A 24258-nucleotide genomic window follows, 5' to 3' on the forward strand; every position below is an offset into this window, starting at 1 on the left:
GGGGATCTTCTTAATTATGTATGGATTAATATTAAAAGCAGTTTGTATTCTCTGAATACACCAGCTAAGTGATGTACATGTTTGCTGAAAGAAACAGGGTTTGGTGGCAGAGGCAGGACAGACAGAATTTACCATTCTTAACTAGGCAGGAGGGAAAACTCAAGACAACAGTATTTAGTTCAACAGGAAACTGCAAAATTTGTACTCTGCACTAACATAGACATTTGTTTTTACCCTCATGACATACATCACATTCTACCACATCATATTCCAGGTATTGTTTCCATAGGTGTCTGTTTCAACTACAAGTCTAAATAAGTTCCTTAAGGCCAGGAATCCCACCTTGTTCATTACCGTGTCCCCTACAGTTCCTACTAATAAAGAAGAGATTGCCAAACTGCCTCTAAAATGTTAATTTCTGCATAACTAATACTTGAAAAATGCATTTGACATTTTATCAAGAGAAAAATTCTAGATATGGTTAAGTATCAGAGGTTCTAAATGCATAATTAGAACTGATGCCAAAGTTAACATCAATCAATCCAAATGAACTCAATGTGCCGAAAAGAATTTCAATGAGAGTCAGCTCTCCACGACTCACAGGCTTTTCTTGTTTTACATATATATATTTATACACACACACAATTGCATTCTGACATGATCTATAAAAGCTGATAGTCCCACTTCATTTTCAAATGTTGAATATTTTAAATTACAACAACAAAGGCGGTATAGCAGAAAATATATTGGGAAGACATAGGTTTTGATCATAGCTCTAGTTTACCAGATATGCAACTTTGGTTGAGCTTCTGAGGGCAAGAGAACTCAAGTTCCTTCATCTTCAGAAAGAGAATAATGCCACGTGATAGGTAAGTTATTGTAAAATTCAAAGTTGTAAAGACCAAATGACTTAGTATGCTTAAAAGCTGTAAAATTCCCACATTGACTGTATATTTTGGAAGGTTTTAAATGTTCCTTCTGGAATACTGGGAGGCCTTTTTATTTGTGCTCATTGAACTTTCCAATCACAGTTTTGCTTTGCCTCTAATCTTAATGTCCTTCCTTTTCATATAAAATATCAATACTAACAGTAATAATACTTTACCTTCAGTAGTAATAATAGAAATTGTGTAGAACAAGAGGCTTAAGGATGCAAGAAGTTAGGTAGTCACTAATTATTAGGATGACTGAGTGATAATGGAATAATTTTCTGGGGTAACCCAAATAAATTCTTCACTAATCAGATATTTTGACAACTGCGATTCACTGAGATCCATTCAACAAACATTTATTTATCACCTATCATGTATGAGAGGCACTGAGGAAACTAAAATAGACACTGTACAAATTTACAATCTAGTTGGTAAAGTATACACAGACAATTTTAACTTATTCAGGGGCAGATGAACTGGTTTTCAGATTAACCTGAGTGAGGACAAATTGCTGTTTCAGGACATGAGCTAGGTAAAAACTGATTACGTCTGAGTTCCCATCAGCCTTGGGGCTGAGTTCCTATCAGGTCAAAAGGGAAACTAAGCAGCAGAGGTCTCTCCCACAATTCTCAACAACAACAAAAAATGCTCCTAGGTAATCAAGAGCTGACTACAGTTTTGTTTTCACTATGATTTTAGTGTACACCTACTGTCTCCTGGCAATCTCCTCCTCTGTTTACTAAATTATACTTTCGTTTATACAGCTTTTTACCCTAGTCTTCAAACAACTCTTTTCCTCTTAACTCAATAAAAATGTTCAATTACAAATGGTAGTCAATAGGAAACATGAAGGAAGCAATTAAGGTCAGGCAGAGATGTGTAAAAAAATTTGGCTGACTAAACATGAAAAAGCAAACCTATTGTAGCCTTCTAACCATGTCTTCTTTACAAATGGGAGAATGCAGTTCACAGACAGAGGAAAAGGAAAGTGAAAAGAAGGTTGGTCAGGAAATAAGATTTTAATAGACTATTTATATAGATCAGTGTTTTGACTATCAAACATGTATTAATAGGCTTTGAAGAAAATATTTGACTACGTTTCTTCAGAAAAGAAAGGAAGAAATTACATTTTTTTTAAATTACACAGAAAAAACAGAAAAGAACACACCAAAATAGTAACAATAATCACCCTGTAAGACGGAATTGTAAATTTGCCCTTTGCTAATTTTAAGAACTACTAAAAAAAGCAGTATGTGAAAATATAAATATAAGTGATTCAAACTAGAAAAAGTTCCTCTTTAGCAATCCCTCCCTTGCCCTGGGTTAAATCCCACTTGTGGTCTACAGAGATAACTTATTTGGTCCACATCTTTTACTCTGCATTTATACATATATACACACACACATATATGGTCAATAATCTTTTAAATACACAATGAGATCATACGATATATACTGTTCTATAACATACTTCTTCCCCCTTCTATATAGAGATCTTTCCACGTTACACTCCTATACAATAGCAGGCATATACAATAACTAAATTAAATGTTCTTCAATGAACATGTATTACTATAATATCTGAAAAAGTTTAAAGCTTTTTAAACATTGGACTCCCCTGGTGGTCCAGTGGATAAGACTCCGCGCTCCCAATGCAGGAGGCCGGAGTTCGATCCTTGGTCGGGGAACTACATCCCGCATGCATGCCAAAACGAAGATCTGGCACAGCCAAAATAAATAAATAAATATTTTTAAAAAACACAACGTTTTAAACATTAAAAAACTCACTTACTTTGAATTGGAAATAAATGTTTCAAGATAGTTCTGCTTGATATCGCCCATTTTACTGCTGCCAATGCCATGGTGAATCAAGATGCTTATCAGGTGGTATGAAAGATGATTTGAAGAGAAACTGCTTTTAAAATCTTCTTCTAAAAAAAAAAAAAAAACTGCTTCTAGGTATACCTATTTTCACCCCTGCATAAGAGATAAAGAAAAATCAGTGCTACCTATGATAAATTAAAGTGACACAATACACTGAACACTACAAAATAGGATCACCACTGAGAACTACAGCTGCCTAACACAAAACTTTTAAACAACTTCCCATTTCCAGGCAATACAGTACAAAGAGCAACATCATCAAAATGTATAGTAAGATCAGAAACCCAAGAACTATGTCCATTACTATTTCTCTTAAATGCAAACTTCTCAACACCTAGTGTAGTTCTTTCCATTCAATGAGTGCGCAGCCAATGTGTAATTACTCTTAGAAACAGTCACTCACACATGCTACACAGAGCATTCTCCTTTCATAAAGCAAATGTGTCGGTGTACAACCTCCCAGGTACCATACACAAGATTTTATTACATCTCTTAAAGGGGTATTCTGTTTCTGATTAAATGAAATATTAAACAAGAAGGCCTAGCCTTGGCTTATTAAATACTGACTTGAAGAAACACATATAAACACCCAAAGTCCCAAATAAAATTTCGCCCTCTTATATAAGCTTTTTAACTTTCCAAGGTGCTTCCACTACCGTTCGTTTTACTCTCGTCCTAATCATAAGAGGCATCTTTATTTTGATTCATGAAGAAACTAAGGTACAACAGTATTTAAATCAATTGCTTCCAAGAACTTCAGAGTCAATCCCTTACAAACTGGGAAAGTTTGGGCAAGTCATTAACGAAGCAACCCTCAGTTCCTTCCACGGTAAAATGGGGGAAAACAACCACAACCTCCAGGTCTGTTGTGAATAAATGACATACATCACTTGTTTTCAATTGGCTTCGATGACTATTCCCCCACCACCACCACCCCCGCACAGTGATAAAAGCGTATTTCATCAGTCTTAGTCGCTAAACTATGCAGGCTGGTTCCTTGTACCGTCGGTATGTTAGCACTGCCATCCCTGAGTACCTACAGTGTGCCTCCTACACTTTACGACCCATTTTCCTATACATTATATGCTCCTTCACAAGTCTGTGAAGTAGGCGTCTCCATTTAAAACACTAAGAATCGAGGCTCCGAAAGCTCAAACGGTTTACCTGCCACTTTACCGCTGCTTAACAGGTACTATGGATGTAACGCAAGCCCACAGCTTCTGACCACGAAATGAGAAACAAACTTTAGGGGACGTTAGGTCCCCTCTGTCCGAGACCCAGAGGTCACATTATTCACCCCAGAGAGAGAATTCAGAGGGTAAACCCCTTGGCCCGGAATTCAACGCTGGAGCAATAGAAGACTGCGTAGAGTCTGGGAGGGACTGAGGCTTGAGGAACTGGCTACCAGAACCAGACCCCACGGTAAGCGCGCGGCCACACGCCGGCCCTTCTGCAGGACGGACCGAGTCTGGTAATGCCAGAGGCTTTATCTTGCCGCAAACGACAGGTAGGAGACCTCGACAGCTGCCTATAAACTTTCTGGGCCTGCCCACCTTTTAGGGACTCCTAGACGGGTGAAGGAGAGGGAAGTGGTTACCTTGACTGAGACTCACCGCGAGCCCGCCATCTTACCTCAACCCGGGTCCTAGGAGACACCGCTCCACGCGCCTTCCTGGCTCGCGGGGCACTCTGGGAAATGTAGTCTCCGCCGGAAAGAGCCCCGGGTGCCGTGGGTAAGGCGGGGATGCACCCAACGTGCGCCCGCGTTTAGTTGCAGCAGCTTGCCTGCAACTTTACTGGCGCTACCCAAAAAAACAAATTCACTGCCCCCACACATATCCTTAGAAAGTAACGAACACTATTTTTTAAAGTTTATACTAATAATTAGAGCAACTTGAGATCCCTCCTTGGATGAGTTAGGTATCCTAGGGGAAGAGGCATTTCAGAGAAGTACTGAAGCGGCGTGGGGTTGGATTTGACGTTTGAAATGGGGAAGCATGGGAAAGCCTTCAACCTATGTTCTGAGAACTGTGGTGGTTATTCATTATGGGAGGAGGACGAGCAGGATCCTGGACCTCGCCATGTATCTTAGAGGGAAGAAAAGGCCCCTGGGCGTGTGCACTTTCTGTTCTCATTGCCAGCAATGGTCTTCTCTCACTGCTTCTCATGACCACTGCCTTAGTTCATGCAGCTCTTGCTCAAATATCATCTCAGAGAGGACCACATCATTAAAATAGCTTCACCCGCCCTTGTCCCATTGCCCTCCTTTATTTTTTTCATAACATTTATCATTATATGACATTGTATTTTCATTTGTTTCCTTGTTTAATGTCTGTCTCTTATGCCAGAATTCAAGATCCATGAAGGCCGAGAGGGACAGGTATCTATTTTGTTCTATACGGTATACAAATCTAATATCTAGAACTGTGCTTGGCCTCATCATAAGCCTCCAATATTTGTTGAATGAATAAAAACAATTAAATAACACTGCAGGTATTCAAGATAGTAGGTGACTGACTGATAAAGCCTAGTTTCACCTGGGAATTCCTTTCCTCCATGATCTGCAAAATTTCAGATTTATGTACATTTTTCTGAAAAGGATTCATAGCTTTTAACATGTAATCAAGGGAGTTAATCAACCTCTCAAAAATTTGAGAAGTAGTGAAGTAGTCCTTAATATTGAAAATAAGTGAATGTAAGTTCACTTACATTCACAGCATAAATTTGGACTGCTATGATGTCTCTCCTCACTTCCCACAGAATATCAGGCTGGTTCTGCTGCTTATCTTTGCTCCTATGGAAGCTCACATTGAGGGCCCATCTCTGTCCTTTCGAATCTTGTCCATCCTTCAAAGCCACCCCGTAATGTCTTTCTGGACTATGCTGTAGGAAGAGACAGAGAGGAGAAACATATTTGAATGAACTATCAGCTGGACTTATCAAACATTCACTGTGCAAAGCAGAAGAGGGATGGATCAAAGATGATTCCACAGGACATGTCTTGATGGCTGTGAGTAGAGTGGGGACCACTGACCAAAAGGGAGACTCAGTGCAGCCAGGAAAGGTTAACAAAGCTGAGACCAGGAAAGAAACCAGCCACGTGCATGGGAAAGAGAGTAGAGACAGCTCTAGGCTGAGGGAACAATTTAAAAGTCTAAAAGGGGGTGGAAACAGCTTATCATATGCTGGAGTATGGTGTGGAGGAGAGTAGCAGGAGATGGGGTAAGGGGCAGGTCATTCTGGGCTTTATAGGCCTTGGTGGTAATAACATGGAATTAGGACACAGATCCATTTGTGTAGATGTTATTCTAATACAGTAGGGCATCACTGAAGGGTGTTAACACAAAAGAAGTGATATGATATGACTTATTTTTAAAAAAAGATTACTCCGGCTGCACTGTGCAGAGCAGTTTGGAGAGAGGCAAGACTGCAAGCAAGTCTAATGAGGCTAATGCTGCACAGCAGTCAAGTTTAGAGGTGGTGATGATGACGTGATGGATGGCGGCAACAGTGGGGATGGAGAGAGAGGAAAGGAGTCCAGATATAGTGTAAAAGTACAGAAATGATAACTGAACATGATGATGGATTGATTAGCTGTGGGAATTGAGAGAGTGGAAAGACACTTCAGGTGATGCCTTGATGACTGGCTTGAAGGTGGGTGGTTCATGAAACAGGGAAGACTGAAAGAGGAACAGATCTGGGGGGTCTGATGAAGGTGGAAATAAATAATTCCATTTGGGAGTTGTTGAGTGTGAGATACCTCTGAGGTATCCAAGTAGAGATATAAAATGAGGCAGGTGGTTGGACGAACGTGTCTGGAAAATAGCAGTTGGGCCAGATGTAGATTTAAAAACCATGGGAATGTTGAGGGCACATAAGGAGTGAGTGCAGAAAAAAAGGAAAAGGACCCAGAACTTGGCCCCAGAGAATTCCAACATTTAGCAGTCCAGTGGAGGAGGACAGCCATCCAGCACCTCTCAGAAGTGGCAGGGAATGAGGCAGTATGAAAACCAAGAGACTGCAATATGAGAGTAGCTAAGAGAGGCATGTCAGGAAGAGTTTCATAACTTTAGAGTTCGGTGCCAGCAAGTTTAAAGCTATAATTTCCAAAACTACAAACTTGAAGTACCAGTTAATAACTTACATTGTCCTACATAAAAGCAGTTCACATTCATGCTAGTAAAATGACAAAACAGACAAAATTGTAGAACTTTGGAGTTGGTTTCAAATGGCTTCAGGTGAAAAGGGGATTGACTTTTTTTCTTCTCTAGCTTTGCAGAATAAAGTCACTTTTTATAAAATCAGAGATTGAAGACTCCAGAGCAATCTAACTGCCAAGCCATTAGAGAAAATCTTTCTAAAAACTTTTTCAAAAATTATTACATAAAATTGGCTCTGGTTTTGAGCACTTACTATGTACCAGGCATTGTTCTTCAAATGCTTTACATGTATTGTTTTTGTCTGTTCCTTCTGATAGCTCTAGGAGCTGGGTATAATTATTGTGACTGTCATTATACAATGAAGTAACAGAAGCACAGATAGGTTAAATAACTTGTTCAAAGTCATGCAAGTTACAAGTGGTGAAACTATGATTTGAACCCAGGAATCACCCATGAGCTTAAAACCACTGAGTTAGACTAGGCCATGCTCATTTCCAAATAGAAAATGTAGATTAAAAAAGTACTAACACAGGGAATTCCCTGGTGGTCCAGTGATTAAGACTCTGTACTTTCACTGCTGTGGCCCCGGGTTCAGTCCCTGGGGGGGGAACGAAGATCCCACAAGCTGCACAGCGTGGCCAAAAAAAAAAAAAAAAGTGCTAACACAGATTTTAAAAACAAAACCCAAGAGATAATCACTGCTAATATTTTGATGTAAAACCTTTCACTTTTGTCTCTTCGTATATCTATATTATGATAATAGCTAACATTTATTGGACACATGATGTGTACTATTTTAAAGCCCTTGGCCAGTGATGGAGCTGAGATGTGAACCAGCCAGCCTGATTCTCCTTCAGTCTCCCTCTCTTTCACAGAAACACATTATATTTAGGTTTTCTTTTATTACTGTTAATATACATATACAGATAAACATGCGTGCACAATAGATTTTCTTTCTTAATATATCTTTTTTCCCACTTAACCGTGTATCATGAACATCTTTCCTATGAATAGCTTAAATATTGTCGGTTTCAAACTGCAATCCTCCTAGAGATCATCAGGACTTAATTTAGATTATTAAAGATCCTCACACTATAGTCTAAAGTTATTTCATTATCAGATGCTTTCCTGCGACTCCTAAATTTTAAATTTATTCTACTTTGTTCATTCATTCAACAACTATTTATTGAGCACTTATTAGATGTACCAAACACCAGAGCAACAGTTTATGTCTTCAGAGATTATACATCAAGTGGGGATGACAGATAGTAAATGTATAATTGTGTAATTAATTATTTTATTATCATTGTCCTGAGTGCTCAGAGGGGAAAAAAATGCCACGGAGCATATAACTAGTCTATTGGTGTCTGACTAGTCTATTAGGGTTGGGAAAGGCTCCCCTGAGGATATGAATTTAAGCAGAAATCTGAAGGAAGGGTAGATGTTATAAAGATGAAGAGTACAAGAGAGAACAGCCTGAGTGAGGGCCCTAAGGTAGGAAGTAGTATGATTCTTTCAAGAAACAAAAATAAGGTCAATGTGACTAGAATACAGAGTGCTAGCAAAAACAATGAGGCTGGTGACAAAGGCAGATCTATTTTATATTTTTAAGAACGATTTCACACTTGGCAGGTAATGCTTATAAAGGGCTTTCTGGGAGACCACATATATTTGAAACTTATCCAAAATAACAAGACCCTGTTTTTCTAGTATGCTTTGAGTATTGTCCTTAAGAAGTGTCTGTTTTGCCTTGTTAAGATAAATTGCACACCTTTAATCACATTGATAAATAATCTCACCAGAAACTGTGAGAAATTTACAGCAGAAACTGTTATTCCCCTATAGCTATTTCTCCCTTTCTTCCATGTTAATAGAACCCCTAATCTTCTACTGAGTGTATGTCTACTCTGAATTTAAAAATCTACATTTCCCAGCCTCCCTTGCAAGCATAGGTGTAGTCATGTGACTAAGTGCTGGCCAATGAGATGTAAGCAAATGTGTCTTGCAGCAGCTTTGGTCTCTTCCTTAAAGATAGCTGGTGGGCACTCTTTGCCCCTTACTTCATCCTTTCTCCAGGAGAGTGGATGTTATGGTCACTATCTTAGAACACTAGCATTTAGAGGGCCTAGACTTAGGAATGATAGAGTAGTCAGCTGGAAGGAGTCTGGGTTTTTGATAACTTTGTGGACCAGAGCTCCTAGTTCCTGCACTTCCTACTTAGGGATTTTTACAAGAGAGAAGTAAACTTTTATCTTATTTAACTCAGTGTTACTTTGAGCCTCTTTTCTAATAGTGGAACCTAATCCTCACTGAAATGACAGAATGAAAATAGTTCAAATCACAAATAATTCAAGAAAAATATATCTAAAGGATTAGTACTGATTAAAATGTAAGGGCCTCGGACTTCCCTGGTGGCACAGTGGTTGAGAATCTGCCTGCCAATGCAGGGGACACGGTTCAAGCCCTGGTCTGGGAAGATCCCACGTGCTGCGGAGTAAGCAAGCCCGTGCACCACAACTACTGAGCCTGTGCTCTAGAGCCCGCGAGCCACAACTACTGAAGCCCACGTGCCTATAGCCAGTGCTCCGCAACAAGAGAAGCCACCGCCATGAGAAGCCTGCACACCGCAACCAAGAGTCACCCCGGGCAGCAATGAAGACCCAACGCAGCCAAAAATAAATGAATAAATAAATAAATTTATAAAAAGATAAAGTTGTTTCCTGAAGATGGAAATTCCTTCTTAAAAAAAAACAAAATAAATAAAATAAAATAAAATGTAAGGGCCTCCATAACACTGAACATAATACAGACCACAAGTTATAAATGGCTTTTCCTTCAAAAGCTCTCTTATGAATGCTCCAAGTGATTTTTACATTTATGTCTTCTCTACCTATAAGATCTTGGGCTTCCTGCATGTAGGTGGACCTTATTTTCCAACTATATAGCTCACATATATAGCATAATGTTAAGGAGGCAGTAGAGCGCAGAGGTTAACAAGTAGATTCTGAGAATCTCTGCCTAAATTTGAATCTTGATTCCATGACTTCCTAGCTATGATATTTGGAGAAATTTATTTTCTTAATATTTTTTAGTCTCAGTTTATTCTTTATAAAAGGGGGAATAATAATTATATTCCCTACTTTATAGAATTATTGGGTAAATAAAATAACAGAAGGTAAGTAAAATGCTTTGCAAAGTACCTGACATGTAGTAAGCACTCAATACTAGCAATAATTGTATCTTGTAGGTGCTTAATAAATATTTGTATAATAAATTTTTATGAACATCTGACCCAAAGAGATTACTTATTTCTTTGGCATTAAAATATATATTTTGACTGTCAGGAATAATCTACTGAATGTAATTAAAAATGAAAATATGGACTTAGTCTAAAATGGACAATAATGATTTCTAGCTTTAAGTTGGCATATCACTTAGTCTCAGAGGAAAGCAAATGACATACTCAAACTGGTATCATTCCAGGAGCAGTAGTGGTATAACCTGGGCTTAGTACCACTGGCTGTTCCTTCCAGGCCAGAAGGGACAAAGAGAGGGAGCAGTAACTGGACCCCAGAAGGAGAGAATCCTGTAGTTGGCTACCTTGAGGAGAGCAGTCATCTGTTGAAGGGCATAGCCAGCCTGAGGTGACCTTGCCAGGAGCAACCCAGGGTAATAATTACTCTGACTTCTCTCTCCTTTCCCTCTCTAATCTCCTGCAAGGGCTTCTCATTGGCCCAAACCAAACAGAAGCCAGAGGTGAAGGAACCCCCTCCATATAGTGTAGTCTATTCAAGTCAGCTTCCTGGGCAGAGAGCAGAGTGGACAAGATGAAAAGTGGATTTGGAGGAGCAAAAGGGAGGTTCCTGGCACCATGTCAGAATAAGTGTCCTTAGGACGCCTTTGGTATTCTGACTGTAAAGCCAGAGATTGGTTTAGTAATCCAGTTGGATGTTATTTAAATATAAACAGGGTGACCCGCCCATCCTGATAGAAAGTGAAAAGAATTCTGAATAGCTTCCAGCAGTAAATACCTTTATTGAATATGTTGATAAATCAAATAAGTGAAACAACTTGGGTAGGAGGTTAGAAACTCAAATCACACTGAAGATTTGGTAAAATGTATAACGTGAACGTAGGTGACATGGGTGGTGAGAACACTCCATTTGGAGGGTATGGACTGGAATTCCTATTGGCACAGCAACCATAAAAGAGGGCTCTGCTTCTCCTTTCAGGTCATATAGAAGAAGGTCCTGGAAGACTGCACTTCCAGACCTCACCCTCACAACCAACCTGGAAGGCACCCCAAACTGGTTGCGTAGGTTACCCCAGGTTACTTGGGGGTTACTTGTTTCCTTGGGTGTAAGTGACTTTTAGCTCCATAAAGATTTTGAATTAAATGTAGAAATGATGATGTAAATCAAAACCCACCTAGTAGTATTATTTTCCAGTTAGCATTGAGAATATAACACACTCACAAACATGTGTATTCTATGTTTATATTTAAGTATTTAGAATATATAAGACAATTTGGACTGTTAAATTTGCTGTTAGATAGCTTTTTGATTCTAATTTTTAAAAACTTTTTATTACAGAAAATTTCAAACACATACAAAATTAGAAAGAAAAGTATTATAAACCACCACGTACCCCTCATTCAGCTTCAACAATTATCAGCTTATGGACAATTTTGTTTCATCTATACTCCCACCATTGGGGACTTCCCTGGTGGTGCAGTGGCTAAGAATCCGCCTGCCAATGCAGGGGACATGGGTTCGAGCCCTGGTCCGGGAAGATCCCACATGCCGTGGAGCAACTAAGCCCATGCGCCACAACTACGAAGCCTGTGCTCTAGAGCCCGCGAGCCACAACTACTGAGCCCGTGTGCCACAACTACTGAAGCCCGCGTGCCTATAGCCTGTGCTCCACAACAAGAGAAGCCACCGCAATGAGAAGCACGCGCACCGCAACCAAGAGTAGCCCCCGCTCGCCGCAAGTAGAGAAAGCCCGTGTGCAGCAACAAAGACTCAACACAGCCAAAAATAAATAAATAAATAAGTAAATTTATACTCCCACCATGTTCCTTCTCCTATATCATTTTGAAGCAAATTTCAAGTAGCCTATTATTTCATCTATAAATATCTCAGTAAGAAATGCTAAAAGATAAGGCCTCCTTTCTTCTAACATAACCACAATATTACACAACTGAAAAAAAAAGACGATGATTATTTAACATCTTTAAATATCCAGTCAACATGCAACTTTCCAAATGGCCCATGAATGTCATATTTTCTATTTAGTTTGCTTGTTTGAATCAGATCCAAATTAGATCCACACCTTTCGATTGCTTAATATCATTTTTAAGTCTCTTTAACTTATAAGTTCCTTCTCCATTTGTCTTTCTCTTTTTTCCTTGTACTTATTTGTTAAAGAAACCAGGTGTTTTTCCTGTGGAGATTCCCACAATCTGGGCTTTGCTGAGTACATCCTGGAGCAAACTTTAACATGTTCCTAAGTCCCTTGTGTTTTCTGTAAATTGTGATTCCAATTTGAACTTGTCATTAGGTGACTGATTTAGGCTTATGATTCTATGTTGAAGGGTGTGAAAGAATTATATTGTTTGGAAGCAGTATTACAATACTTAATAGAAGACTCACTGTATTAAAATTTTTTTTTCATTTATAAGAATTATTTAGGTGCTTGGGAATGTTTATCTGTCAAAATTGAAGGGCTGGAAAAGAAAATTGAATATGTCAAATTTACAAGTGCAATTTAAAATGTTTAGGGCTTCCCTTGTGGCGCAGTGGGCTTCCCTGGTGGCGCAGTGGTTGAGAATCTGCCTGCCAATGCAGGGGACACGGGTTCGAGCCCTGGTCTGGGAAGATCCTACATGCCGCGGAGCAACTGGGCCCGTGAGCCACGATTACTGAGCCTGTGCGTCTGGAGCCTGTGCTCCGCAACAAGAGAGACCGCGACAGTGAGAGGCCCGCGCACTGCGATGAAGAGTGGCCCCCGCTTGCCGCAACTGGAGAAAGCCCTCGCACAGAAACGAAGATCCAACACAGCCAAAAATAAATAAATAAATAAATTTAAAAATGTTTAAATGTAAGTAATTTACTTTTATGAAAAATTCCCTTAAAAGAGTTTTATTTTAGTTGCTAGTCTTATAAACAGAATAATAAGATTTGTAAATTGAATTTGAAAGCTTAAGGAAAAACTAGACTTTACTGTCACTACAGTAAATTGAATGTTAATTAAAAACTAATCTGTGAAATATCTCCTTGTGCAGGAAAACTGCCTCAAAGACACCAGAAATACTCTTGTCAGCATAAAGATGTTTTTGCCCTCGTCTCTCAAAAATTATACTCAAACAACAATGAGAACAAGATGGGAAAGTCAAGAGATGCAGGAATGGCTCCTGACTTAGCAGAGCAGAGGAAAGTTAAGCATGCAGGTTGTACCAAGGTTCAAGTAATTAGTAGCACCATTATTCAGGAAGAGGGAGTAAGGAAGGGGCTGAAAACTGATGGAATATTTGAAGGTCAGTATAAGGTGCAGTTAGACCCAAGACTCCCATACACGCCAGCCCATCCTGGTCAGAGATGGGAATCTGAATCTGAGAAGCTCTAGACTCAGGAACACCATACCTGGAGGAGGGCAAGGGAGAAGCGTCCAACAGGAAACTGACCAGGTGAGTCCCCGGGCTCCGTTCCTTGCCCACCTCCAGAATGCCAGCATCCTCTGGTCTGCAGCCTTCCCTGTGACCACATGAAACACGTGATGTCCTCCCAATAAATTCTGTATCTGTTTGTTAGTCTGAATCAGCTTCTATGCCTACACCCAGGAACCCTGACTAAAATAACATTTCACACTTACCTTGTATTATTGTCATTAATATATGTTTGCATCCATTCTCTCCCAGGGTAATTCCATGTCTGGTTTGGCTCATATTTTCCCTGCAGAAACTAGTATTGTGCCTGGCACTTAGCAGGCTCTTACTAAATGTTTATTGAATAACTGAGTGAATAAAACCTTCCCTGTGTCTTACATATACTCTTCACTGTACCTTATGTGGTATCTCAATTACAGAACTTATCACATCAAATATTTTAATTTGTTTAAATGTCTGTCTCCCCTATAAGAACGTAAGTTCAAGATCAAAGATCCTATCTTGCTCATTAAAAAAAAAACATCTCCTAGGGAAGGTCTAGTACATAATAGGTAGAGAATGAAGGAAGGCAGGAAGGAGGGGATATGTGCTAAGCATTATGTTACTGCTGGACACACAGCAAATAAGAATATGGGTGGGTAAAAAGGCAACATGACATCAGTGACAAGGCAACAAGATGTGAAAATGATGATGTTAGAGAGAGCATATGTATGATGGATCACAGGATATTCAAAGCAACGATGAGATTGTCCAGACTGTGGGCTGAGGTTGCCTTTGGGCAACTGAGATAGAAAGTAAGCAGTAGTTTAAGAAAATGTCAGGTGGTTTTGTGATTAGAAGGTGAGAGGAGTAAGTTTTCTAATTGGTGAATATAAAATAATGAGCTGGGTCCTCTCAGCCTTGTCTCCTTCCCTCCTTTCTTTTTCTCCCTCCCTCCCTTTTCCCTCTCTTTTCCTTTCTCCCTTCTATTTCTTTCTCTCCTTCTTCCTTCCTTCCCCCCCCCCCTTTTTTTTTTTAAAGCAGTCTGTCTTCTGCTCTCATGCATGCGCATCTGCTCTGTCTTGGCTTAAGGGGCCTGCAGTTGTCTGGCTGTGCTAAGCAACTGGGTGGCTGTGCTTGCAACTGGGGAGCTGGTGGGAGGACTATAAATAAGCCCAAATGACTGCCCACTTAGAACTGTTTTCTCCAATCAGCTTTATTGGTAATGAAGGCAACATTTTGGTCTCCATCTCTTTCAACTGGTTATAATTTCAGGGGTGGAAATTGGGTGTTATTTATTGGCCTCCTCAAAACCCAGCAATCTGGAATACTGAACACCTGGGCCAACTTAAACTCCAACTATCTGGAATATCTAACACTTGGATCAAGAGAATTAGAACAGACAGGAGGAAAGATATGGGTATTGGGCCAAAAGGAATTAGAAAAACAGGAACAAGAAATATATAAGTCCACAAATATGTATAAAATAGATAACTAATAAGAACCTGCTGTATAAAAAAATAAATTAAATAAATTCAAAAAAAAATAAAAGAAATGTGTAAGTCGAGGTTGCTCTTGGAACCGTTTTGTTTTCTTAAGCAGATCAGATAATATGGGACAGTGAGGCTCAAGCTTTGGACCCTTCAGTGGTGCCGGGGGAGCTTGTTAAAATCACAGATGCATAGGGCCTGGGACTTGCATATGGAAGATCTTGGGTGGGGCTCCTGCAGCTGTATGTTTAACCAGCCTAGGAGGTGGTTAGCACTCCAAAGTTTGAAAACCTCTGCTTCAGAGTATATCGGATCCCAAATCATTGTACTCAGAAGCAAAACAAAGTTTTCAAAACATTTCTAATCATACTGGAAGCAGGTGGGCAGTTTTCTGCAGAAAGCAAGAGACACAAGTGAGACGCATATGAGAAATCGGTAGGACTGGAGAGAGATTGGTGATGGTGGGGAGGAAGAAAGGTGATGGGAGTGTACTGACAAGAAGCTTGGGCGGGGCACACCAGGTGGGAAGAAGTGGGGGAACAGTTTAGGCTGGATAGGCTGAGTAAGCACTTCACAGGTGGAGTCAAAGAGCTACTGGAGCCCAAGGACATGGAATGTAAACAGTCCTCTTGGGAACCTGAATGGGTGACACACAGAGGCATGGGAAAGAGCCTTGCTTTCAGAGTTCCTGTTCCATCCAGGCTTCTGGCCAAGTCTTGAGTCACCATCCTCTGAAATCCTGTTTCCATTGGGAACTGGCACAAAGAGAGGAATACCCCCCTTCCTCTACCTTTATAGAAACATTGCAGAATCAGTGATGGGCTTTGCAGAATGCCTCCAGTGGTGCATGCACTTAAAGCTCTCTGTGGATGAGATGACATTCAAAAATGCTTTGTAAAGCATGAAGCGCTAAACAAAGGTCAGCCTTATTACTCCAGTTCTCTTGGGTGTCTTCTTTCCAGAGTCCTTCCACTTTGAGACAGTGCTCCTATGACCCTGGATGACCCTGCTCAGATCCTTCTCACGGGCTGGCATTGTGTTGGTTAACCGTTTGTAAGTACTCAGCTATTTATGTTGAAGTCATGAATATGAGGCAGCAGGTGTTTTTCGGGTTTTTTTTTTCTTTTTAAAAATCAGTGTGCAGCCTTTTTATCCTCCCCACCCACTTCTTCTGAGTCAGTGTTCAGGAACCCTCTTCTCACAGATACTTGTGCTTGATAGCCCATGAAAGTTTTCCTATACTGCAAGAAACAATATGGGTATTGCAAACAAATACATCTCCATGAAGACGATTGCTCATAATGGAAACAGGACCTCTATTAAAAGTGACTGATCTATCATTTTCCAAACTATTCTATCTTGTCTCTGCAAAGTATGAGAGAGTTTGTGAAAAAAGCTCTGTTGTCATCCAGGAAGTCAAGTTGAAAAGTTTAGGGATGAACATAAACATCCTGTGTTTCACTTATGGATCATGAATTTATGGCAACCATTCTCAAACAGGTGTTTATCTTCATCCTGCGCTCATGCATTCATTCCCTTGACCAGTACTTTTTGAGAGCTCTCATGTTGCAGGCCTTGAGCTAGGCCCCAGGGATCCAGGGGTGCCCAAGATGGAAGAGATCCATGACTCCGAGGAGCTCAGGTATAAATATCTTAAGATACTACCTGCAGGGTAAACAGTACTTATGCATCTGCTATTATAGGACCAAAGTAGTGAAACTGAAATATTTGTGGGTAGGGGGTGGGGAAGGAACAGGAGGCACTAAGTATTATTCTGGGGAGTAAGATTTGCATAGATCAGGATTCCTCTAATTTCTTCAACACAGTGTTCTTGGGCCCTCTTTCTTATATTATAATGCAAAGGCACTTGGAGTTTGAGTCCTGAAAGGAGCAGAGCCTGGAAAAAAAATCATGGCCAAGAACGAGGCCTGATGAAGAGCCAAAAAAAGATTAACTAGCTAAGAGTTCTGCCTAGCACTGTTCAGTTTAGTGAAGCTATTTTGTCACTCTTATTTATTCCATACCATGGACCAGAATCTTTTGAATTTTGAGTGTAGGATATCATTCTTTTTTTTCTTTTTCTTTTTTTCTCCTTTAGTTGTATGATATCATTCTTGATCAGCATGTAAAGAGCATTGAACACCTTTTAGATTAGACTTTTGACATTAGTGAATTGGATTATTTTAAGTTTTGAATAGGTAACACATTCATACAGCTCAAAATCCAAAAGGTACAAGAGTATAAAGTAAGAAGTCTGTTTTACCTCTATTCTTCAGCTGTCTAACACCCCTGCCTTGAAGGAATTAGTTTTGTGGATATCTTTATTTTAACCATATTTTATGGGTATAGTAAGTAGGATTCTTAACCAGCTTTCTAACCTGAGAATAAACACTGCATCTCAGCCATGTGGCAACATGTCCTTCTAGAATATATCCTGTTCTACAGGACTTACATGAATCAGAAGTTTGGATTTTATTTTCCAGATGCGTGTAGTGTGAGTTGTTCTCAAGGGGGAAAAGAATGGGAAAAGACATTAAAAATTATGTGTTTATCTAAGAGAATTTCATGCCATCAAACGAATCTCTGCCAAACAAGGTTATACTGTCAAATTTTAAAAATCTGGTTTCCTAAAGAAAACTATACCTGGTTCTTATCAAGATTACAAAAATAATACCCCTTCTAAGTACTTAATATATATTGAAACTTCACAACAAGAACATGAAGTACACTTTATAGGTGAAAAAAACGAAGGTCAGACAAGTTAAGCAAATTCTAAGTTTTCAAATCTAGGCAGGGCTTCGGGGCCCTCACTCTTAATCTGCAGGCTACTATCTATTCCAATAGAGAATAGCCAAAAGAAGGCACATGGCAACAATTTTTGTTGTTTATTCAAAATCTTTTGTTCTCAAATTTTAGGATCTATCAAAATTACCCGTGATGTTTACATGCAGAGTCCCAGGCCTCAGCAATGAACTAGAAAATTAGAATCTCTGGGAAGGGCTCCAGGAATGCTTATTTTAAGCAGCATTGCAGGTGATTGTAAGCATGGTGGCTTGTAAGCATACTGTGATAAATATACCTGTGGCAGTTTGTGTTTTTCGAAGTTGGTCACAACTGTATCTTGTATCACACATACCCAGCTAGTTTCCAGAATCTTGGACTCTTCTTTCAAGAGGGGGGATCCATGTCCCCTACTTTTCAAACTGGGTGGGCTTTGTGACGAGTCAACCAATAGATTATGGTGGGAGTGATGCTACGTGACTTCCAAGGTTGGGTCGAAAAAGGTGACTCTGCTTCCACTTTTGCCTGCTAGAACACTCGTTCTTGGAACCCAGCCACCATGCAGTGAGGAAGCCCAAGTTGCTCCACGGAGAGGCCCACTTGGAGAGGAACTAACAGTCTGTACCAACTTGCCTGCTATGTAAGCCAACCTAGAAGTGGTTCTGGTCCCAGTCAAGCTGCCCAGGCTGACACAGCATGGAGCAGAGATGTGCCTTTCCTGCCAAGCCCTGCCTAAATTGCAGATTCAAGAGCTAAACAAATGATTATTGTTCTTTTAAGCACTAAACTGGAGCTGAATTGTTATGTAAGAGCTAACTGGACTAGTACCCTTCTAACCCCATATTCACTCTGCCTTTCTTCCTATCAGGGAGGGTTCTGGACCCTCTCTAAAATATTCTGGAAGTATCTTTCTCCAATGTCATTTACTTTCCCAGATTCTTCTAAATACAGAACCACTCATTTCAGACTTCTGGTTATTTGAAGTTCTCATTATTGCCTCTGAGGCTTGGTTTCTCATCTAAAAAGAAACAGTAATAAGAAAGCCTACCTTATATACTTTATCATTAAATGAGATAATCCATGTAATCATTTAGCATCGTGCTAATGATAATGTTTTCTCTTATTACTCTTACTAGGTTTCTTGCATTCATATTCTCCATTTCTTTAATGCACTTTTTTTTTTTCCTTATAGCTCAATGCCATTTCACAGTCTTTTTTCTAGGCCTGGCATGCTCCCCCCACCAGGTCAGTTAGATTCTTACTCATCCTTTAGGATGCCACTTCTCCTTTGAGAAGCCTTCTCTAACTTCTCAAGCAATTAATGCCTCTCTTGTGCTCAAATAGCACCTTGGAGGAATCTCTATTATGGCCCTTAACACACTGGATTGTAATTATTGTTCACTAGTCTCTCTTCTCCGCTGGACTCTAAGTTCCTGGAAGGCAGGGTCAGCCTCTTTTTTGTTTTGAGTTTTGGCCACCTGGCGCGGATTGCGGGATCTTAATGCCCCAACCAGAGACTGGACCCGGCCGCAGCAATGAAAGCCCCGAGACCTAACCACCTGACCGCCAGGGAATTCCCTAGGGTCAGCCTCTTTGTATTCTCATCCACTAACATAGCATCTGGCACATATTTATTCACCATCTACTGTCTGTGCTACTGTGCTAGGAAACACCGTGGCTAAGGAGTTAAGGGGTCCAGGTTTTGGCAGACCTGCGTGGGAACAAAACAGCTCCATTTCCCTCATAACCTTGGAAAAAGTGAATGTCTCCGAGCCTCATTTGTAAAGTGGAGGAAGCACTTTAAGACTGCTATGACGATAAAGTAAAATAATTCTCGCAAAAAGCCCATTACAGAGCAAGCAATCAATCATCAGGATGTTAGGAAATGCTTCCCCAACAATCCCATTTCCGGGCACCCTCACTCTAATCCTCCTTTAGGGCCCCGCACTCTACAGGCAATCCCCCTTTTAGGGATTACACTGGGATCTCTAATCCTCTCCTGGGTCATTCCTCCAGCTCTCCAATCCGCGAGTCAACCACTAGGGCCAGGCGTTCAGAGGCCATTCTTCTTCCCCGCCCCCAACTCTCCCAAACCCTTTTAGCTTTCCCGGGTCTAAGGGGTGTGTCAAAGACACCCGATTTATGCGAAATTTAAACATCAAAATTCTGGCTAGGCTTTTCCTAGATAACTTTCGAGACCCACAGTTGGGAGCTTTGCTACTGACTTTCGGTCTTCCCCTACTTGTGAGGAAGGAGCTCGCGGATCAACTTGACCTCAGTCGTTCGGCCAGCGCCAGCCCCGACCGCGCGCCCTGCAGTAGCGTTGAATGAACGAACGAACGAATGAATGAATGGGCTACGTCTGCGGCCGGGCTTCTGTTACGTCGCCCATTGGCGCGGGCGTGGCCGCGGATAAGAAGCCTGCTGGTCGCAGACCACTCAGTCCCACCAGCGCGCAGCAGGATCGGCCACTAGCGACGGGGCTCTGCGCTGCTCCGCGCTGCTCCGCACCTCCTCTCCCAAGTCCCTGCCCCGCCGCGGCGCGTCACTTCCGCCACCCCCAGGCCGCGGCTGGGGCGGGGAGCGCGGGGGAGGGGGCCAGGTCCGAGGGAAGCCCGCCCGCGCCCGAGTAGGGACTACATTTCCCGGGGGGCCTCGGCGCGGCGGCGGCGGGCGCGGCAACGTCCCCCGGAAGTGGAGCCCGGGACTTCCACTCGTGCGTGAGGCGAGCGGAGCCGGAGACGAGACCAGAGGCCGAACTCGGGATCTGACAAGATGGCCGGGCTGCCCCGCAGGATTATCAAGGTAACCGCCCGGGCCCGCCTCCGGCTACCCGCTCTGCTCTTGCCCTCTCGGCGGACCGGGCGGAGCGGCCCCTCGCTTCCTCCGGCCCGCGGCCCGCGCTGGGAGGCCTGAGGCAGCGCTGAGAGGGTCTGGCCGCGGCGGCGAGGGAAGTCGGGCGCTGAGGAGGGGGCGCCGGGGAGACTTCCGGCCGCAGTGGGGCAGCCCGGCAGCGGGGATCGGGGGCTCCCAGGCGGTCGGCCCGCGAGCGGGGAAGGCCTGACCCGCGCCCTGGCGGAGGGTGGGGCCGCGGGCTTGCGGGGCTCTGGTCTTGGGAGCGGGCCTCCGCGGCCTCTCAGACCACCCCCGAGCGGAGGCCGCGGGCGCGCGGGAATCGCGGCGGGGCCCGGACTCTAGGCAGGGGTTGTGGCCCGACACGGCCCCTCGGCCTCGGATCCGTGTCTCGGCCCGGGCGGGAGCGTAGGGGTGCGGCAGCCGCAGGTTCAGAATGAATGAACCGGGAGGGAGAGGCCGGGCGGGGCCCTGTGCCACGGGAGGCGGCTCCGGGAGGGCCGCGCATCCTGCAGCCGACGGCACATGCTCGCCCCTGGCTGCCGGGGTTCGGGGGACGTGGGGGCTCCGCGCCCCGCCGCCCTCGCTTCCGCGATCTCCTCTTCTTTAAATGCGTTTCCGCTCGTTATCTCCGCGAAGTGAGTTTACTCTAGTTGGCAAACTCTTCTAGGACTGTTTCTGTTTAGAGGAAATAGTTCTAACACGAGACCGAGCGGGGATTGGGGGAGGGGGTGCCGTACAGGTACGCGGGACCTTGTGAAACCTTTTGCCTCTCGATTTTGTGCGCTTTAAATTATCAATACCGTTTTTCAGCTCTTCATGAATATGTATGTACTTTGCCAAGTACCAATGGAACCATGAAAAATTCATCGTGGTTTTGTAAACTCTTTTATGTAAATATCAAGTCCTCAGACGTGAAATGTTTCTTGCAGTCCACGAAGACAAAACCTTTAGGTATTTTTTGTCAGTTTTAGTGAAGGAAATTAGTTGAACCTCTGTGTTGCTCAATATGCGAGTTAAAGTGTCTAAATTGCAGCATCATTTTGTTTGCTGTAACTCTGAACGTGTATTTAATCTAGTTTGTCCTTAAAGTTTGGGGGGAGATGCATGCTAAGTGATTGAAAGATGGTGTATTGTGTAGTGCGATTGCAATGAAATATATCTGAGATGGGGGTGTCTCTGACCTAAAGGTGCTCAATTTAGAGAAATAAGACGTGTTTTGTAAAGTAGCAAGTTTTAGCAAGTAGAGAAGTAGAACAGATTGTCATTGTGCGCTGGAGTCTAATGATGTGAACCTTCACAGTGTTCTGTAAAACCTTCATTTGTTGTGTTAAAGATTTGTCTTCGACTCCGTCCAAGGCAGTTTAATGGCTGTGCGTTGGAGGGTACTTACAATGTGGTTGTAATACAATCACATGGCCCCAGTGGTCATGTTTATTGAGGCCCCACTTGAAAATGAGGGGTGGAAGATAGAGCTATACATCAGATATCCTTGGATTTTTATTTACTGTTATTCAGGTTATTGACTAAGTACCTAGTACATATTGACATTCAAGATAATTCTCCAAAATACATAATGAATTAAAGACTTTACATATATTTTTCCATTTTTGCTTAATGCTGGAGATATTCTGCAATAATATGAAAGTCTTAGATGGAAAAATAAATTCTGTGGGACCTTGTATATAAACTTATAGATATGACTTGAAGCAATAAGTTGAAGTCCTCATAATTCAATTCATTTGGCACACAATAATTTAGTTTACACCAGGCTTTTGCATTTTGCTATTTAAAACAAGACAGTGATAACTTATATGTACTCTTAATTTTACAGTCTTGTTGATAACATCTCTCTAATGAAAGGTCCCTTGATTTGGGTATTATCTTGTAAGAGTTCGGTTGTTTTACTTTAATGCCATTTATAGCAAAAAGAACTGTTTTCTCCAATCCCTAGGAAGGATTAAAAGATTATACTATTTTTTTTTTCTAGTGCCCATGCTTATATTATATAGGCTTTTCCATACTCTGTGAAAATGTTTATTTTTTATATCAGAATTTAAAAAAAGAAGCTTGTCTCTTCTCTGTCAACTACAGTACAAGGTTCTGTGTGGAATATAATAGTGGTGGCAGTGGAATATAATGGGGTAGCACTACTGTCCTGAATGATGGGAACGTACCATCTCTCATTGGACAGTGTGATGCTTTCTACCTCAAAATGGGCATTATTTACATTTGCAAAATTTTTCAACCACTTGGTACCTGCAGAAGTCTTGTGAAGTAGACAATACATTATATAGGCTAGAAACCCATTCAAAGGACTTTCCTAGGGTCTTAAAACTGGCAGGAGGCCGAACTTGGATCTTGACCCAGTGTGACCTTTCCCTGCCTCTTGTTATTATGAAATGACAGTATATGTCAGAGTACCTTAACAACTGTAACTATACACATAAAGATGATTTTTTGAATTACTATTCACCCAGTTGCTATCCCACTCAGATTCCCATTTCTAATCCAGTAGCAAATTCTGTGGGCTCTATTTTTCAAATTATATCCTGAATCAGACACATTTCCCTATCTCTCTGAAACCACTGTTCAGTTCCATCATTTGTTACCTGGCCTACTGTATTGATTTCCTTTTAAACAGCAGCTAGTGTTACTTTTAAAAACATAGATCTTGTTACTTCCCTGCTCAGAACTCCACAGAAGTTCTGCAGCACACTTAAAATCTTGACTTTTTTCCCTCCTCCTGGGATCTGCCTACCTCTGAGATCATCTCCCACACTTCTCCCCTTGGGTCACTCCATTGCAGCCACACTGTTGCTCTGCTGTACCCTGAACAATAAGAGGCTATGCATGTTCCAGTCACAGGGCTTTCCTCCTGTTTATTGCGTTGCTTGCTTTGTCATAATGTTCAGTTCTTGGCTCACATGTCATAGTCTCAGAGAGGTTTACCTTAACCTGTCCTAAAGCACAGTCCTCCCTCCTCCCCCATGGTTGCTCTTTAGCCCCTATTTTGTCTCTTCTGTATAGCACATATCATTAGTCAAAGTTATATTATTTACTGTTTATCTCTACTCCCACTAAAGCTCCATGAAAGCAAGAATTCTTGGATGACTTGGGCATTGCTCAGATGCCTAGAACACATAATCTGCAAATCTAATGTCTCGGCCCTGAAATACTGATTGAATGAATGAATGAGCTTCAGTCTCTCTGAAAGAAAGTTTTAGGAGATTTATTCTATGTAATTTGACATTGTTACTGCTCAGTAGATTCTATCTGAATCTGTGCCTGAGCTAAAAGTTTCTAATTCTAACCATAAATTCGTTAAAAACAAAACAAATCAATCTTTTATTTTGTTGACTAGGAAATACATAGAGCACCTTTGAAAGGTTCTAAAGGGTACATAGAGGAAAATTAAGACTCATCTGTCCTTCAGCATTCCAGTTTCCCTCCCCAGACAGCCACAACTTTTATTTATTTATTCTTCCCAAAAGACCAGAGAGACTTAGTGC

The 24258-nt window shown here is 41.6% G+C and overlaps 2 protein-coding genes across 9 annotated transcripts in view; one reads left to right on the forward strand and one right to left on the reverse strand.

The window, feature by feature from the left end:
- Window positions 1-4472, reverse strand: part of MRPL42 (mitochondrial ribosomal protein L42) — a 63662-nt gene extending 59190 nt beyond the window's left edge. For 2 of the 8 annotated variants that reach the window (XR_009702560.1, XM_061205440.1), the window contains exons 1-2: window positions 4414-4450; window positions 2725-2909 (exon numbers count right to left, since the gene is read on the reverse strand). Coding sequence is in view for 7 of the 8 variants with exons in the window: in XM_061205440.1 (XP_061061423.1) it covers window positions 2725-2794 (70 nt within the window). In the remaining variant the exon portion in view is untranslated. Of the gene's footprint in view, window positions 1-2724; window positions 2910-3980; window positions 4038-4413 lie in introns of those variants that run through there. The other 6 variants (XM_061205446.1, XM_061205444.1, XM_061205441.1 and 3 more) reach the window with 6 other exon arrangements.
- A 16058-nt stretch (window positions 4473-20530) lies between these two features.
- Window positions 20531-24258, forward strand: part of UBE2N (ubiquitin conjugating enzyme E2 N) — a 35221-nt gene continuing 31493 nt past the window's right edge. The window contains exon 1 of the mRNA XM_061204817.1: window positions 20531-20698. Coding sequence (XP_061060800.1) covers window positions 20669-20698 — 30 coding nt within the window. The 5' untranslated portion in view covers window positions 20531-20668. The remainder of the gene's footprint in view (window positions 20699-24258) is intronic.

Source organism: Eubalaena glacialis, chromosome 11, assembly GCF_028564815.1.
Source record: "Eubalaena glacialis isolate mEubGla1 chromosome 11, mEubGla1.1.hap2.+ XY, whole genome shotgun sequence".
Classification (NCBI taxonomy): Eukaryota; Metazoa; Chordata; class Mammalia; order Artiodactyla; family Balaenidae; genus Eubalaena; species Eubalaena glacialis.